This window comes from Trichosporon asahii, assembly GCF_000293215.1.
Source record: "Trichosporon asahii var. asahii CBS 2479 unplaced genomic scaffold scaffold00009, whole genome shotgun sequence".
Lineage (NCBI taxonomy): Eukaryota > Fungi > Basidiomycota > Tremellomycetes > Trichosporonales > Trichosporonaceae > Trichosporon > Trichosporon asahii.
The window spans coordinates 307,653-325,317 of record NW_014040915.1 but is presented as its reverse complement, the minus strand read 5'-3'; the positions used below and the strand labels follow the sequence as shown (position 1 = coordinate 325,317).

The window sequence follows — 17,665 nt, the reverse complement described above, 5'->3', positions numbered from 1 at the left end:
AGATGAGCCCGCCGACAACCCACCCACCCGTCCGTGTCCAGCTACCTTCAAAAACTCGTTCTCGTCGATGCATGAGCCAAAAGCTGACTGGAGTGGGATTCGAACCCACGCCCGAAGACTGCGAAGCTCCAAGAGGAACCTGAACACAGCGCCTTAGACCGCTCGGCCATCCAGCCAATGCTGAGCACGTGATGTGCCACGAGGGCCTGCGCCCCCGCGCCCCTACGGCCACCTCGCTCGTCTCCATATCCGTTGCAAAAGCGAGCACCGTTGTGGAGGGTATTGAAGCAGATGTAGTGCTGCGCGTGACAGTTGCGGTTAGGCATGAAGTTGAGAACAAAGACGCTCCTGGGCTTCAGTGCCGTCAGGAAAAGCTTGGACGCTGGAAGCAAATGGCTTCGCTAACTTTAATGATTGCAGCTCAACCTCTTCACACAAAGCAGCGGTCCCGACAACATCTATGGGCCTGGATTGCTTCTGGTCACCGTCGACATGTGACCGGTGAGCAGGGTGTGCGGCCTCGCTACGTTGTGTAGCCATCGGTGAGGAAGATGGCGTGATGAGGGTCACATCCCTCGAGGCACCCGACGCCGATCACACTAGAGCGAGCGGCCCCGCACTAGATAGCGATGAGCTGGTATCTGATAAGGACTCCTAACCCAGACAGTTGTTGCGTGACTAACTTCCTCCTCAAGATGGCTCTTCATGACTGTCAACAAACGGTCAACACAAAGGAAGCGGCAGGCACAAGGCCGTCGGCTTTGACCGAGTTAGGACCCTGGATGCTTGATAAGACGGGAAATGCTTCAGCGTCATGAGGCAGACATTCCTGGATCCACATCCTGTGTTTGAACATTTCTCATCAGCCTCAGCATCCCACTCCCAGAACGACGCCATGGATACCGTCCCGCTTACCGACTCGTCCGGCTTCGAGGGGCGCTCCGCCTCGCTCCCGAAGGCGAAGGACATGAGCCACCACATCAACCAGATCACCAAGAATCGGAGTCCGATGGCACTGAAAGAGCTGTACCGATACGCGAGCCAGCCTGGCATGCAGGCATTTGCGGGCGGTATTCCCTCACCAGAGCTGTTTCCCTTCGAGACGCTCTCCGCCGAAATCCAGCGCTTTGACTCGCTCCCCCTTGAACGCCCCCGTGTGCCGACCAAGCCGAAGAAGACGCTCATGGAGTGGCTGTTCGGAGGCAATCTGCAGTTCACCATTCCGAAGTACGCTAGTGACCCTACGGACCCGATGGCGATCCAGCTCGCGACGTCGCTGCAGTACCAGGCTGCAACTGGTCCCCCGGCGCTCCCCAAGTTCCTGCGCGAGTACGTCGAGAAGGTGTACCAGCCGGGCTACGCCGACTGGGACGTGCTTGTTGATGTTGGTGCGACGGATGGATTCGGCAAGGCGTTCAACATGCTGCTCACCATGGGCGATGCAGTGCTTGTTGAGGAGTGGTCGTACCCTGGTGCCATGAACGCGTACATGCCGTTCGAGGTCGAGCGCGTCGCGGTGCGCATGGACGGCGAGGGTGTGCGCCCCGACCACCTCGAGGACATTCTGACCAACTGGGACCAGCGCACCGAGGGCCGTCCCCGCCCGCGCGTGTTCTACACCGTGCCGACGGGTCAGAACCCGACGGGAGCTACGATGTGGCACCAGCGCAAGAAGGAGGTGTACGCCATCTGCCAGAAGTACGACGTCGTTATCATCGAGGACGACCCCTACTTCACCCTCCACTGTGGCGAGTACCACCCTCCGGGGAAGAAGCTGGCACCGCTCGTGCAGCGCTCCATCGACGAGCAGAAGAAGGAGGGCAAGAAGGGTAACCAGGCGTTTATTGACGCACTTCCGCCCTCGTACCTTCGCTTCGATACCGACGGCCGTGTCATCCGCCTCGACGTGAGCATAAATGTTGTCAAACACAACTGACTGCAGACCTTCTCGAAGACATCGTGCCCCGGCTCGCGCCTTGGTTGGTTCACGTCTTCGCCTCTGTTCATCGAGCGTTTGACGCGCGTGTCCGAGGCGAGCACTCAGGCGCCGAGCGGCTTCGCGACCGCGCTCACGACGACGATGCTCACCACTTGGGGCTTTGACGGCTACATCCGGTGGCTCCGTGGTATCAAGGCGACGTACCAGCAGCGCCGAGACTGGATGGTTGACGCTCTGGGCCACGCGTTCCACCTCGAGTTCGATGGTGATTCGAGCTTCAACCCCCTCGTCGCTGAGACTCAGTTTGGCCGCTCGGTCACTGGTTATGCGCGCCCCGTTGCTGGCTCAGCCCAGGCGCAGTGGGACGAGAAGCGCGGCGCGAGCTCGGCCCTCGGCCACCCGCTCATCTCCTTCATCCCGCCTTCCGCGGGCATGTTTGTCTTCGTCGGCGTGCACCTCACCCACCACCCCGAGTACGAGCGCCTCGGGGACGAGGTGCTCATGCGAAAGCTGTGGAAGCGCCTTGCCGAGCACCTCGTCCTTTTCGCGCCTGGGTGGGCGTTTGACTCGTGTGGCGTGCACGACATCGGCGGCAAGGGCATGGGCTACTTCCGCCTTTCGTTCTCGATCCTGCCGTACGAGACGATGCAGAGCGGCATGGTCACGTTCGCCAAGGTGCTGACCGAGTTCATGCAGGGCAAGTAGCGTAGCTGGAATGAAAAATGCAAATACATCTGTAGATATGCCTGGAGAGTACAGCGTTTGTCTATGAATAATGTGACTGAGACTAGCCACGGCGGCGCTTCTCGCGCTTCTTCTCCTTCTCCATCTGCTTCTCCTCTGCACGCTCGTCGTTGAGCCCGCCGACGGCCTTGCGCATCTTGGCGTTGTACTCGGCGTCCTTGGCGGCCTGCTCGCGCGCCTTCTCGGCCGCGAGGAAGCGGTTGTCCTTGCGCAGCTCGCGCATCGCGCCCTTCTTCTCCTTCTTGTACTGCGCCTTGAGCTTGGCGACAGCGTTGCGCTCGACGTCGGGGTCGTAGTGCTTGCCAGGAGCAAAGTCGGCCTCGAACTTGGGCGCGTAGGTCGCGATCGGTACAGGCTTGTGGTCCTGCAGCATGAGAGGAGCACGGGCCTGCTTGGCGAACATGAGCTGCTTGCCCAGCTGCGTCGTCGCCGTCTCGATCTGCGCCTTGAGAGCGGGCGCGAGCTTGGCCACACGGATATCAGTCATAAGCTTCTGCAGCGGCGTGAACAGCTCGATGTAGCCGGGGTTCTCGGACGACATCGTCGCCAGAGTGGAGATGAGACCGAGAGCGACAGCAACGAGATCACTCTTCACCTGCTCGTTGTCCTCGGTGAGGGCAGCAGCAAGCTTGGCCGGCTTGCTCGGTTCAGCTCCCGTCTTCATTGTAATGTCACACGCGAGGAGATCCGGGAAAGCAGTGCACTTGCCGGCCGCCTTCTTGCGCGGAAGCAGGGCAAGGAGCGAGTTGGCGATGAAGTTGATGGCTTCCGGCACCATGCGCTTCGACTGCGCCTCGTACTGGGAGATGACAGAGGAGAGGAAGAGACCGGAAGCGACATCCCGCGTGGAGCGGATGCGGGACTGGCTGAGGTATTGCCCGATGAGGAGCTCGGCAGCCTGCGCGACAGGGTGCGAGAAGTCACTCGTAGACCAAAGCGTGCCAATGAGGCGGAGGATGATGAGCTCTGCAGCGCCCGGAAGCGTCTTCGAGTCCGGAGACGACGGTCCCTTCGTGAGTCCGCGCTGCAGGTTCTTCTGCATCAGCGTGAGCTTGGCAAGGAACTGGTGCGCAGCGGCAATTGGGTTCAGCTTGACGAGAGCAGCGAGGTGGGGGTTAAGCGAAGAGATGGAGTCGAATGGCGGCTCGTCCTCAGAAGCGAGAATCAGGATGTAGTCGAGGAGTACACCGAGGAAGTCCTGCAGCTTCTCCTTGTTTCCCTGCGCGAGTGACGGGTGGTGAATGGCACGGATACGGGTAACAACGATGGGGAGCGCGCTGTTGTCGAGTCCCTCGAGGCACTCCTCGAACTCCTCAACGGTCGCAGGACACGGGAAAGTGTAAGGAATCTCCTTCACAGCGGGCGCCTTAGCCTTGCCCTTACCCTTGTCCTTGCGCTTGCGGGGAAGCTCGTCCTCGCTCTCCTCCTCCGAGTCCTCCTCAGCATCGCTGTCCAGGTCCTCCATGTCCGATCCGGCAAACTCTCCAGCGTCAGAGTCGCTGACTTCACCGTCGACGTCAATCTCTCCATCCTCGTCATCCTCGCTTCCCTCCTCGTCAGAGTCACCCTCCTGGGAGTCGGACTCGGAGTCCGAACCAGCGTCCTGCTCAATGGCTTCTCGCGTGATACCCTTTCCGAGCAGCGAGATGCCGCCGTCCTCGTCGACATCACCCATGAAGTCATCTCCCAAATCGTCGGCTTCAGGAGCGCGGTCACCCTTGCGGCGCTTGTTGGAAGGACCATCCTCGTCCTCAGAGTCCTCGCCACGCATACGGCGAAGACGCTTCGCCTCAGCCGCCTCAAGTCGCTCCTTCTCCTCCATGGCCTGCTCCTCCTCGGTCTTCGTGCGGTCCTTCGGCTTGGCACGAGCGTCAAACGCAAGTGATCGCACAAACTGGTCGTAGCCGTCGTCGTTGATCTCGTCGGCCATGGCCGGGGCAGTTCGTTGGGTGCCAGGAAGCTGAACTTCAGGCTTGACAGTCGCAGTACCGCCAGCGATGAGGGCACGGATGTCGTCGAGGTTCTCGTCGAGCTCCTCACGCATCTCGGCGTCCGCCTCCTTCTCCCTTTGACGCTCCATCTTGTACTCCTTGCTCTTCGCGATGATCTCGGACATGACCTCTTGCTTCGTCTTCTTGCGCTCAGGCTGTTGGGTCAGTTCAGATCCACGTGCGTCGTAGCTCACCATCTCCTCGTCCTCTTCCTCGTCGCCGAAGCCGCCAAAGTGGTTGCGCATAACTTGCCGACGGTCAATGGCACCATTCGTCTCCTCCTCGTCATCCTCTCCGAAGCCCTGAGCGACAAAGTCGTCGCCAGGAAGATCCATAACACTTCGACCACCGTGCGTGAGACCGCCGAGAGCGAATCCGTCGTCATCGTCGCCGAACAAGTTGTCGTCGTCCTCAAGGTTGAACATGCCCTTCTTGCCCTGGCCTCGCTGCCTTTCCCGCGTGTAACGCTCGAGCATACGGTCCTCCAGAGACATTGTCGGGTCAGATTCACCGAAACGACGGTCACGGAAAGTACCCGTGTGGTCCTTCAGGTTGTGCTCCTGCAAGAGGGTCTGGCGACGCTGCACGTTAGCTGCTGATCGGTAATAGTCAAGCTCACCTGCTCGATACCGGCCTGCCTGCTGGCGGCGGGGCGACCAACGACACCCTTAAGGTTGCGACCACCAACATCGTGCTTTGTCTTCGTCTCGCGCTCGTCGAACTTGTTGAACTTGGCTCGGATCTCATCGAGCTTCGCGGCCTTCTTGGCGCGGTCGACGTCCTGGGACTTGCCGCCCTTCTTCTTCTTCGTGTCCTTCTTCCCACCAGATTTCCGGTTCAGTCCAGCGGAGTTGAGCGCAGCCTTGAGCTGCTGCAGCTGGGACGGAGCCATGCTGTCGTTTGTGTGAGGGTGCTGGAGCGAAGCTGTAGGCAACAACAAGCCGGCTGCTCAACTTTTGAGGTGGAGGCGGTTCGGCACCGGTTGTAGGTGTCAATTTTTGGTGGTGATGATACGGAGATAAGGTGATCTCCGCTCACCCTCGACGTCACTAGCGATAGATGCCGACCAGGTCCATCAATCGCACCTGTTGACATCTTATCTATACTTGAAATACCAGTCAGCACGGAAACAGCGGACAATGCAGGCCGAACCTTCGAAGGACAAGGACCTGTCCTTCGCAAGGCTCAGTGACCTCAACTTCCATGTTGCTGTCAAGATGTGGGTGGCAAACCGTCGTACTCAACCGAGTTCGCTGACATCAGTGTGTCGCTGGAGGGTCGGATCCCAAAGACACCGTACAGCGACCTCCTGGAGAACGAAAACCTCAGGCATACTGGAGTTCAGCAGGAGTAAGCTGTTCAAATCTCTCAGCAGCTGACGGTAGCGGCCTAGCCGATCTCTACGTTACGTGCCAACTGTGGACGGATGGCAAAGCCGAGACGCTGCCGTTCCGGACATCGTGGAAGGACTTCTCGAGGACCTACTTGTGAGCTGTGGACGCAGTCTCGAACTAATGTCCTACTCAGATGGAACCAGACGGTTGTACTTCCTATCACGTACACGAGTCTACTCCCAACCTCTCAGCTGGCGTTCACGATCTGGGATGTCCAAGGACCAGGCAAGCCCGTTCCAGTGGGCGGGACAACGATGAGCTTGTTCCGACCCGATGGTACGCTTCGAAGAGGTCAGCAACGTCTGTTCGCGCACCGATATAAGGAAGCGGATCCGCGACCAGATACAACAACGCCGAGCGAGGTGCCGACGGCGAAGGATGAGATGGGTCGGCTGGAGCAGCTGGTCAAGGACTACGAACGGGGCGACATCGCCAAGATCGACTGGCTGGACCGAATAGCGTTTAGGCAAATAGAGCGGGCTCATGCGGTACGCTGCAATCACAAGGTACCGTAGCTGACGTACAGACCGAGGCCAGCAAATCCGACAACCTGTACCTATACGTCGATCTGCCGCGGTTTGACTTCACTGTCGTCTTCTCAGAGCAGGCGAGCGCAATTCCCTACCCGCCGGCACCCGTCTCACATCCCCTACCACCACATCAGCAAGCGACCTCGGTCCCTTCGAATACACTTACGAATGATCGGAATCTGTGGACCCTGTACGATCCTGACTCTTGGCGAGAGAACCCAGTGGAGATCAAACATCGCAAGCTACTCCGTAGCCAGCGCCTGGGTGACGAGGGACGAGACTTGAAGCCCGGGCCCTCAGATCGAGACCGCCTGAACGAAATCTTCCACCTGCCGCCAACAGCATCGCTATCTGCCAACGACAAGGATCTGCTGTGGAAGTTCCGATTCTCGCTCTTCCGCTCACCGCGATCTCTGACAAAGTTCTTGAAATGTGTAACCTGGTCGGACGCTGAAGAAGCTAAGCAGGCCACCGAGAAGCTGTTGCCACTCTGGGGCCAAGATGTCGGGATCGACGATGCTCTCGAGTTGCTTGGTCCGGGATTCTCTGATTGCCGCGTTCGAGCATTTGCTGTAGAAAGGCTGAAGCGCGCTGATGATGAGGTGAGTCGTGAATTGCCGGCCTCGAACTGACAAGCAGGAGATTTTGCTCTATCTGCTGCAGCTGGTGCAGGCGCTCAAGTTTGAGCATGAGCCAACGTCGACTACACGGAGCCACCGTCGCCGCGACCAGCCAGCCGAGGAACGAGGGGGCAGCGGTCTCGCGCAGTTCCTCATTGACCGTGCTGTGGCAAACCCGATCCTGGGCACCACATTCCATTGGTACCTGTCGATTGAGTGCAACACGCAGACTGCCGTAGGCAAGCTTTACGCCAAGGTCGCCTTCAATTTCCACCGCAAACTGGAGGAGACGCCAGAAGGATCGGCCCAGCGCGCGGAGCTGCAGCATCAGAACGAGCTTGTCGAGGCACTCACGACTCGTGCTAAGGACGTCAGAGCATCGAAGGATGCGCGGTCACATCGCATCGACAAACTGCGATCTTACATCGCCGACTCCAAGCATAACCTATCCCCGCTGCCGCAGGCGGTAACTCTGCCTCTAAACCCTCGCATCAGCGTCAGCAACATCATTCCGGACAAGGCTTCCGTCTTCAAGTCAAACCTATTCCCATTGCTGCTGTACTTCCAGAAGTGTAAGGAAGAAGGTGAAGAGGAAGGAAGCGACGCGGAGCCGGCAGGCGAGTATCCGATCATCTTCAAGGACGGCGACGATCTGCGTCAAGATCAGCTTGTGATTCAGCTGTTCACCCTAATGGACCGACTGCTGCGCAAAGAGAATCTCGACCTCCGCATCAGCCCATACTCCGTCTTGGCCACATCGTCTGCGGCAGGTATGATTCAGTTCGTGCCCAGTAAGAGCCTGGCAGCCATCATGGCAGAGTATGGCAGCCTTCAGGCATACCTGCGCGAGAACCATGCGGATGACGGCGCCCTGGGATCGTACGGCATCGAGGCTGGCGTCATGGACAATTTCATTCGAAGCTGTGGTAAGTTTCAATAATCTCATTTTCAAACTGACTGGCAGCGGGCTACTCCGTTCTGACCTACGTGCTGGGCGTCGGCGACCGCCACCTGGACAACCTCATGTTAGCGCCCGATGGACACTTCTTCCACGTCGACTTCGGATACATCCTTGGTCGCGACCCGAAGCCGTATCCGCCGCCGGTTAAGGTGTGCAAGGAGATGGTGGACGCGATGGGAGGCACGGCGTCGGCGCACTACGCGCGCTTCCAGAGCTTGTGTTACACAGCTTTCATTGGGCTGCGCAAGAACTCGAACCTGATCCTTAACCTCGTTGCGCTCATGGTCGATGCTGGCATCCAAGACATCCAGCTTGAGCCGGACAAGGCTGTTTGGAAGGTAGGTTGTGAGGCATCTTTTGCCGCTAACTTTCAGGTGCAAGAGAAGTTCATGCTCGACCTGTCCGAGGAAGACGCGATCAAGCAGTTCGAGGTGCTCCTCAACGAGACGTCGTACCTGACTGCCATGTTCGACAGGATCCACGACTGGTGAGCTTTGTTCAGTACGAGCGTGAGCTGACAGACAGGGCCCAGTACCTGCGAGACTAGACGAGCACTGATGATATCTTGGGGTGTTGTAACTGTTGTATATGCATGCCTAGATGAGCACATCCTGACCACCAGCGCTTTTCGGACTTCTGCCTGCGGCTAGCTATCGCTGGCGATGGTTATTTGCCGGGCCCTGACTCCAGGGCGGACAGGGCAAGGCTTGGCGTGCCGAGAACTGCAGAGATCTAGGACTGTGGGGCTCAGCTCGTCGCCAAAACCTCGACCCGTAAACACATCCACTTCGCCGCTGATAAATAGTCTGACCGGAGGACCGTCACGATTTCCAGACTAGCGATCTAGCGACTAGCAAGAAACTTCAAACGCCCGCCCTGCTCGGCTCCGGCAATTTCAGACATTGCACTGTTCCCCGTGTCTGCGGCGTCTTGTCAATACTGCATCGAGCGCAACTTCGCACCCGACAGCTCTTCGATCAGAGGGGCCGGCTTCTGCAAACCGACATCACACACTCCTTTCGCATCTCCCTGTGTACCGAAACACGCGACACAAACGCGCCGACTTCTAGAACCTTAGAGCGAAGATTCCCATGGCGCGACCGGATGGTGGGCCGCCACCGCAATCGCTGTCCGAGAAAGCCGAGGAGGTGGAGGGTGGCTGGGGGGATGGCGCTGGCAAACCGACGTTCTGGAGACAGGTGAAGGCGCTCTTCATCAAGAATTGGTGAGTCTTTCTCGACCATGATGATAGCTGCGGGTGGAGCTGGGCCGCAAGCAGCATGGGAGTTGTGAAGTAAAACGCTAGGCGCGTGCCCGGCGGCCATGCGGGCATCGGGTGAGACCGACTCCTGATCGGCATTCACCATCGCCGGCCGTTCCTGAAAGCGTCCTGTCTTGGCGGTCTGGACGTCATCCTCACCTGGCCGTTTGCCGACTTGGCCCCTGGCGTCAATGGCTTGGACAGCGTCCAAGACGTCCAAGCGATGTCCAAGGCTTCCAAGCTGTGCAAACCGTCCAAGCGTTGAGTCTTAGGAACCCAGTTGGCCGAGATCGGATCGGACACGTCCCCGACGTCATTCACAGAGCTGTCTAGGTGAGGTTCCAAGCTGACAACAGGATCGTGATTTTGCGCCATCCCTTTCTGAATCTGATCCGCTGCCTGATCCTGCCGTTGTTCTATGCGGCTTTCCTCTCGAACGCGCGCTACCTCTTCGCGAACAACGGCCGCTATGGTGTGGGGCACGTGCAGGACTTACCAGCGTTGAAGGAGGATCTGGGCGGCGAGAAGCTCGTGTACTATCTACCGCCAGACGCTGAGCCTTGGGGAAGTCGACTGCTGCAGGCGACTCTCCAGAATGCCGGATTGTCGGAGCGGAACGTCAGGTTGATCGGCCTCGACAACCCGGACGTCAGCACACACTGCCCCCAGAACCTGAACGGGTTCAGCGAGTGCTTTGCCGCCCTTGTGTTCTCCCAGGTCGACCCGGAGGAGCAGAGACTAAACTACACATTACGAGGTGACTTTGGGTATAGGTCTGTCGATGTCGACAGTCCCGGAAACGACGACCAGGCATCGCGGTTCCTGCCCCTTCAGTGGGCTGTGGAGGCCAGCTTCGTCCAGCTCGTCAGCGGCGAACTGCCCCAGCCGCCACAGATATGGGAGTACACGTCCAAGACGCAAAATCAGCACGATGCGCAGATGGGACGCTGTGAGTTCAGCTTGAAAGACGTCCATAAGCTGACATCAGCCTACATGCGTGGTGCGAGGGACATTCTTGTTCTTGGCTGGGTCGTCGCGTACATTCTGGCTGTCTATCACCTGCCAGGCCGCATGGCGAGCGAGCGGGCCAGCGGCCTTACGGAGCTCTTGACAGCGCAGGGATGCTCTGGCTACGCGCGCATAGTGTGAGCAGCCGACCCGCTTCGTACCAAACTGATGCCAGATCGTGGAGCCTCTCGATCTGTTCGGCACACATCCTCGTTTGGATCCTCTTCGGCGTCATCTATGGCACGACGATCATGCCTGAGACTAACACCGGCTATCTCGTCGTCCTCTTCACGGTCATGGGCATCATGCTCGTGAATTGGAGCATGCTCGTCGCGGCGCCCTTCAGCCGGGTGCCCTCGCTGGCTGCGATCGTGGCTGCCGGGCTGCTGGTTCTGTGGGCCGTCGTTGGGCATCTTGTCGGGAGCAACGCAGCAGTTCAGATTGTTCTCGTGCTCATCCTGCCGCCGACATTCGTCGTCTCCGCAGTCAGGGGCATCGCGTCCTTCGAACTGGCCGTGCGACCTACGAACATGGTCCAGAAATCGCCAGACGGCGACGCACCCCAGATAGCGCTGCTCTGCATGGCCCTTGTTGTCATCGTCGTTTATCCCCTGCTCGCGCTCTGGGTTGAGAAAACATTGTTCGAGGTGTCGAAGAAGAAGAGCGGACACATGCCGGCGGGGGCAGACGTGCCTACTGACGTCGCGGTGCGCATCTCCCACCTCAGGAAAGAGTACGCATCGCGCAATGGCCGATTCCTCGGCCGGAAGCGGCGGATAGTCGCGATCGAGGATCTCAGCCTCGACGTTCCGCTGGGAGAGATAACGTGCCTGCTCGGCCGGTAAGCTTCAACCCGTCCAGTCCAGCTGACATCAGGAACGGCGCGGCAAAGTCAACGACCCTCTACGCGCTCGCGCGCATGACGCCCGTCACCTCGGGCCGCATTGAGATCCAGCCCCGACTACGCATGGGACTGGCGGGACAGAAGGACGTACTCTGGGACGACCTGACTTGCTCAGAGCACGTCCGCCTCTGGGGCGCGATCAAGGGCGGCGGGCTCGGTAAATCCGATGCCGACGCGCTCTTAGACCGCTGCGACCTAGACGGCAAGCGCCGCGCTGTTTCCAAATCTCTCTCCGGGGGTCAGAAACGTAAGCTCCAGCTCGCATGCGCACTTGCCGGCGGGTCCGACTTGCTGTTGCTAGACGAAATCAGCTCGGGGCTTGACCCGCTCTCACGCCGCGCGATCTGGAAAGTGGTGGCAAGAGCCCGGGCGGTAGGCACGACGGTCATTCTGACAACGCACTTCCTCGACGAGGCAGACTATCTCGGGGACCGCGTCGCTGTGCTCCAGCAGCCGGGTCGATTGTTAGCATACGACACGCCAGTCGGCCTGAAGACGCGCCCTGGTGCCGGCTTCTCCGTGGCGGTTGAAACGGACGGCAACGTCGCTTTGCCTGGCTTGGTGCAGCGGCTTCAAGACGAGACGGGAGTGCCGGTCACGCACCGCGTACTCCCCAACGGCGCGCTATTGCTCGATACGGGCAGCACGGACGCACGAGGAGTGGAGACGCTAGTGATCGCTCTGCAGCAACTGCGTACGCAGGGAGAACCCCTCCATTTCCAGGTCGGCAGCACGTCGCTCGAGGACGTCTTCCTGGACCTGAACGCAGATCACCCGTCGCGGTCCACGTCGGTGACCGAGGACGATGCTTCGACAAGTCAGGGCGGTGAGGGCGAGAAGTTCTATGACGCGAAGGAGGCGCCTTCCCGCACCGACGATCCCGAGGCGAGCATGCCCGAGCTCGGAGCTGGAAAGGGCACACTTGCATTATCGCCGGGTGCCCGGCGAAGTAAACTGAGGACGTGGGCCGGACAGGCGGGCACGATCTTCGTGAAGCGACTCATGGTGCTAAGGCACTCCTGGGTTTTGCCAGCTATAGGAGTCATCGCGACGCTGCTCCTGCTCTGCATCCCGCTCATGTTCTTGATCGAGCGCACGGCCGGCTGCGCCTACATGGCGGACACGGAGGAGCTGCTGCCGCTGTCGTACCCGAGCGCAGTGGGGCTGGGAGCTCAGCCGGCGGTGCTGACTTTCGGCGACTCGGGGCTCCAATCGTGGGCCGACCGCTCCCTGCTCTCGTACACCAAACGCGATAACCGTGATCAGTGGCAGAGCTACCTCGATTCGCACATGGCGACGGAGAAGCTGGGCGGCGCGTCCTTCGCCAACGTGACGCAGGAGCAGATTGTCGCGTTCGAGGGCTCGCCGCGCCGGAACAAGGGCACGGTCATGCTGAATCTGTTCTCGAACAGCGTACTCCAGCAGCTCGCGCCGGCTCAGGGGAGCCGATGGCGCATCAGCACGTACTTCCAGTACATCCCGGGACAGGACTTCAGCAATACAGGCTCGTCACTCAAGTGGCTCGTCTTCTTGTAAGCTTCAAGCTTTTCTGCTTTAGCTGACGGACAGTGGCATTGGCATCGCCGTGTGGCCAGCGTTCGCGGCGCTGTACCCGACTCAGGAGAAGGTGACCCTCGTCCGTGCGAACCAGTACAGGTGAGCTTTCAGATTGGTGCAGCTGACGGCAGCAACGGGGCCAGTCCCATTTCACTCTGGACCGGTCACCTGTGGTTCGAAGTGCCCGGCGTGCTGATCGTTGCAACCATCGCGACTATCGCCTTCGCAGCCATAGGACAGTTCCGGGGCGTCGGCGAGCTGTGGGTGTGCCTCGTGTTGTATGGTCTCAGTTCGACGATTTACGCGTTCGTCTTTGCCGTCTTCGTTGGCAGCGTGCTCGGCGCCTGGGCCGGTGTCGCCATCTTCAACGCGATCACGTTCCTTCTCTACCTGTCAGCTGTCTTGCCATGCCAAAGCTGACATCAGGATCATCTACATGTGCCTCCTGACCTTTGACACGAGCTCAAAGGCCACCGACCACATCAACCTCGCGCATTTTGTATTCGCAATCGTGTCGCCTGTGCCCAACATTGGTGAGTTGTGGGAACCCGTCTCCGAGAACTGACACCAGTCCGTGCCGCCATGGTGAGCACGAACTCGTTCAACCTCCTCTGCGACGGCGTAGGAGGATTCACGACGGCCAGCATGGGCAGCATGCTCCTCTTCGGCGGTCCGATCGTGTACATGATCGTGCAAGGTCTGTTCGCGTTCGCGCTCGTCGTGTGGGCCGACTCGGGCTACCCTCGTCCCGGTTTCCTGCGCCGACGCTCTAAGCCTCTCCCTCCCAGTCCCGCCACTGCTGGAGACTGGGTCCAGGATATCGCGGATGAGAAGGCACGTGTAGCAATCTCGACCGATGCGCTGCAAGTGAGAGACCTGACCAAGCGATACCGCAAGGCGAAGAAACCGGCCGTGGACGACGTGACCTTTGGTGTCGATCATGGTAGCACCTTCGCCCTGATCGGTCCCAACGGTGCAGGCAAGTCGACGACGCTGGCGTGCATCCGCGGTGTCGAGAAGCCGAACCGCGGCGACGTGCTTGTCGAGAGTGCTTCAATTGTCGCGCGAAGAAATCGAGCGTGAGTACAACTCAGCTAGGTGGCCCAAATGCTTAGCTGACATCAGACGAGCGGCTCTCGGCGTGTGTCCGCAGGTGAACGCAATCGACCCGTCCTTGACCGGTACGTCAGCTGTCGGCCACCCCTCCTTTAGCTGACATCAGTCCGCCAGCATCTCTGGGTCTACGGCCGCCTCAAGGGCGTCCCATCAACAGCATTGAAACGGGACATCAGCGTCCTCCTCGCCGGCGCGGGACTTACCGCCAAAGCGGACGAGTTTGCGAGCAGTCTCTCGGGAGGCAACCAGCGCAAGCTGTCCCTGGCGCTCGCGCTTTTGGGTGACCGGCCGGTGGTGCTGATTGACGAGTTCTCCTCCGGCGTCGACCCCTTCAGCAAGCGCGAAGCGTGGGGCACGCTGCGCGCGTTGACCAAGGATCGCGCAGTCCTCATGACGACACACAGTATGGAGGAGGTCGACGCGCTCGCGGACCGCGTCGGAATCATCGCGTCGAGGCTTCTAGGTGAGTCACCCGCGTCACCTGCGTCATGGTTGGGCTCGGACGGTACCGTGTTTCGTTGCACAAGCACCGCGGCGAGAACCAAACAACGTCCTCGAGGTCCGAGCCCGCCCGACCCCGCCCCCACCCTCATTGCTGACATGCAGCCGTCGGCACACCCTCCGGCCTGAAAGCGCGGTACGCGACGTACGAAGTGCACGTCTCGGCTGGGGACGCGGAGCGTATCCTGTCCCACCTCGAAGCGGCCGGGTTCGCAGCCTGCCGGTCCGAGGACACGAATACGCGCCTCTCGGTGCCGAACGTTGGCGAGGGACAGCTCGCGTCCCTGCTCGAGGCACTGCGACAGACGGGCAGTCAGTGGACGATACATGAGTGAGTCACGGCCATTTTCTTATCAATACCCGGTCGATTCCAATACATGAGCGAGCGGTGGGGTCAGAATGTTCGAGAGGGTGTGAGGGTGTGTGAGAGTTGCACTGCCAAGAGGAGAGAGAAGGGTGGCTCAACGCCACGGCGTATGGCGTGCCCGTGCGTAGAGGGGTAGGCGGGGTAGGTTGCACGACTCGTTTCGCTGTATTCGCGAACAAACACGGCAGAAGGACGCGAGTGTGGGTGGTGGTTGCGAGCTACGTGCTGCAGGTTGCAGGCAGTCATGCACCGCAGCAGGGTCAACGATGGCGTCTTGGGTGCCAGGGGCAGGGCATGCAGGACGATCGGCCGAGCCCGGCTGTGTCCTGGGCGTGGCTGGCGGAGGCTAATGGCTAATCCGGACATGGCCGGAGGGTTGGCCGCAGGGTCGCGGGCCGCAGGGGCTAGGCGGGCAGCTTGGCACTCCCATTCGCGAAGTCGCCCAGCGGTAGCCAGCGCACGTACATCCAGTTAGGCTCGAGCTGTGCTTCGTTCGTGTCTCTCTCAGGTCCAATTCCAGAGATTCATCCCCCTCAGATCTGACTCCCACTCCGCTCAGCAAGCTCGGACAAGTTGCCGCGCATGCTTTTGGAAAAACATGTCGGATGAACGACACGCTGACACGTTTACGCAGAGCGTCGACGGAGACGGCCTTCCTGACGATTGTGCGGGGTGCGAAGGTCCAGGAGGCCGCGGAGGCTGCGGAAGACGTAGGCGGGAGTCGGTGGAGACTGGGCCGGCTGTGCGTGCGGCGGCGGTGATCGCTTGCGAGGTTCAAGACTTCCTGCAGGGCGAGGAGTAGATCGATGATGCATGGTATTGTAATCAGGCAGCCCTACTGTAATTGAGGTATTTAGGTTGATTGGTGGGAGGTTATTATTGGCTGGAAGGGAGTGTGCTGGATGAGGATTGGCCTGGGGTAAAGCGGGGGGATAAGCGTATACGTCAGTGGCACCAGGACAGAGAGACCGGATAATCGCGAGTGGGCCCCAGACCATCGGCCAGGGAGAGTCATAGGGAGTTCAGGGATGAGGGGGATCTCGTGACCACCCGGAGTCCTTGAGTCATCGCAGCTCTGGTGCATGTGCTCACCCACCCATCCATCCAGAGCACGCCGACACACGCATCGACTCAACTCACCCCCCAGCCCCGATCTTATGTCTTCCCCCACCTACCATCCCCGCAGACACGTCTAGGTCACCTGAGCACTCGCCCACATATATAACCGCAACTCACCACGTCAACCCCTCTCCTCACAGTCTCACGACTTAACTACAACCTCACCCCCCACCGCGACAGCAACAACAACCACAACCAACCAACCGCCAAGATGACTCGTACCGAGGTGAGTTGGCTGATGCTGCCGTATGAGCCTGAGCTGACATTGCGTCCCCTCTTTCGACCATGTTCCATGCCCACACGACCACTTCTACACAACAGCGCCGCACCTCTCCCGCCGCGATCATGCGCGACAAGCACTCGCGCAACGGCCAGGTCAAGGGCGAGCACGACCGCAAGATGGGTGCCGGTGCGCACAACTGGGGCTCGCTCAACCACGAGGAGACCAACATCTACCAGGGGAACCTCGACGCGGAGCAGGAGGGCATGTTTGACGCGGACAACATGGACATGGGCGACGCCTCTGTGTCGCCCCAGAACAGTGTCTCCAGCGTCGACTCGGAACCCCGCCCCACTGGCCGCCGCATGAGCGCCGTCAGCGACGAGGACCGCGAGCGTGCAACCCGCTACCGCGAGGGCGGGTACAAGAAGGGCGAGCCGACGCTCATCGAGATTGCCCGCTCGGCCGTCGGCGTCCAGGACCCCAACGCCGAGGACAAGGAGATGCTCTCCACCTCGCCCCTCCGCTCCAAGGCTGGATTCAGCGTGAGTATGACTCCACCTTTCACATCATCCCTCGTCGTCGCCAGCTTTGTCTTCTTGTGCTTGTGCAAGCTAACCTCCCCGCAGCAGCGCTAATATACCCCACCCCTGCAATGCAGGGTCGTGATATCCCACACCATGCATACGCCCACTGGGCCCCCACATCAAGGCAAACAGCAAGCAAGCAACACCCCACGTAATCGCATATTCCAAGAGTTTTGACATTGTAGTTATCCTGTAGTAGTAGTGAGCACGAAAGAGAGAAGAAATGCAACGTAAGAAGTCCACCCGTCCACCACTAGCGAGCGCAGCGAGCGTCTCCGAGCAGCGAGCAGAGTGTGTGTGAAAGAGTGAGCACTGATCAACGAGGGTGAGATTGATTCCCGAGCTCGATATGGATGATAGATACCCGAGCACCTCTCCTCGAGCCCGCCGCAACCGTCAGTGGTGGTAGCGAGCAAGGCCACACGAGCAGCGAGCAAGGACAAGATGCTCGTGCGAGCACATTCTTCGACAGCGTGACGGGTGTGACCCGATGCAGCCGGCCTGCGTGCTGTGTGGCCTGTGTGGCCTGTGTGGACATGCCTTCGCAGTACACTTCGTTGCATTCCGAGCCTTAGTTCGAAGGAACGAAGGGCGACGAGGGGGACGAGGGGGGACGAGGGGGGACGATGGGCCGATGGAAACGGGACCAAGTGAAATGCCATGGGGCACATGAACTGCGGTGGTGGTGTGTGGTGCATGTTGCATGTTGCATGTTGCACGGTGCCGACGCAGCCGGGCAGCCAGCTGCAGCCAGACCCGCGGGCAAGGCATGCAAGGCACTTGGCCAGAGGCCAGAGGCCAGAGCCCTCTGGAGCCAGAGGGGTGGCCGGGGCGGGTGGAGGACGA

The 17,665-nt window shown here is 59.9% G+C and overlaps 4 protein-coding genes and 1 non-coding gene across 5 annotated transcripts; 3 read left to right on the top strand and 2 right to left on the bottom strand.

The window, feature by feature from the left end:
• Nucleotides 1-84: 84 nt before the first annotated feature.
• On the bottom strand, nucleotides 85-176 carry A1Q1_t180. Its single transcript has one exon. It is a non-coding gene; the product is annotated as a tRNA-Leu (tRNA).
• Nucleotides 177-895: 719 nt separating this feature from the next.
• On the top strand, nucleotides 896-2,644 carry A1Q1_06907 (uncharacterized protein; the record flags this gene model as incomplete). Its single annotated transcript, XM_014327156.1, has 2 exons — nucleotides 896-1,906; nucleotides 1,955-2,644. The coding sequence occupies 2 exons, from the start codon at nucleotides 896-898 to the stop codon at nucleotides 2,642-2,644; spliced, it is 1,701 nt and encodes a 566-aa protein (XP_014182631.1).
• An 82-nt stretch (nucleotides 2,645-2,726) lies between these two features.
• On the bottom strand, nucleotides 2,727-5,566 carry A1Q1_06906 (nucleolar protein, Nop14p; the record flags this gene model as incomplete). The annotated part of the gene is made up of 2 exons (XM_014327155.1): nucleotides 2,727-5,246; nucleotides 5,294-5,566. The coding sequence occupies 2 exons, from the start codon at nucleotides 5,564-5,566 to the stop codon at nucleotides 2,727-2,729; spliced, it is 2,793 nt and encodes a 930-aa protein (XP_014182630.1).
• Nucleotides 5,567-9,270: 3,704 nt separating this feature from the next.
• On the top strand, nucleotides 9,271-14,655 carry A1Q1_06905 (uncharacterized protein; the record flags this gene model as incomplete). Its single annotated transcript, XM_014327154.1, has 9 exons — nucleotides 9,271-9,404; nucleotides 9,797-10,477; nucleotides 10,585-11,181; nucleotides 11,229-12,884; nucleotides 12,948-13,286; nucleotides 13,336-13,442; nucleotides 13,481-13,988; nucleotides 14,040-14,090; nucleotides 14,202-14,655. The coding sequence occupies 9 exons, from the start codon at nucleotides 9,271-9,273 to the stop codon at nucleotides 14,653-14,655; spliced, it is 4,527 nt and encodes a 1,508-aa protein (XP_014182629.1).
• A 1,642-nt stretch (nucleotides 14,656-16,297) lies between these two features.
• A1Q1_06904 (uncharacterized protein) lies at nucleotides 16,298-16,870 on the top strand (the record flags this gene model as incomplete). The annotated part of the gene is made up of 2 exons (XM_014327153.1): nucleotides 16,298-16,777; nucleotides 16,862-16,870. The coding sequence occupies 2 exons, from the start codon at nucleotides 16,298-16,300 to the stop codon at nucleotides 16,868-16,870; spliced, it is 489 nt and encodes a 162-aa protein (XP_014182628.1).
• Between the last annotated feature and the right edge of the window lie 795 nt (nucleotides 16,871-17,665).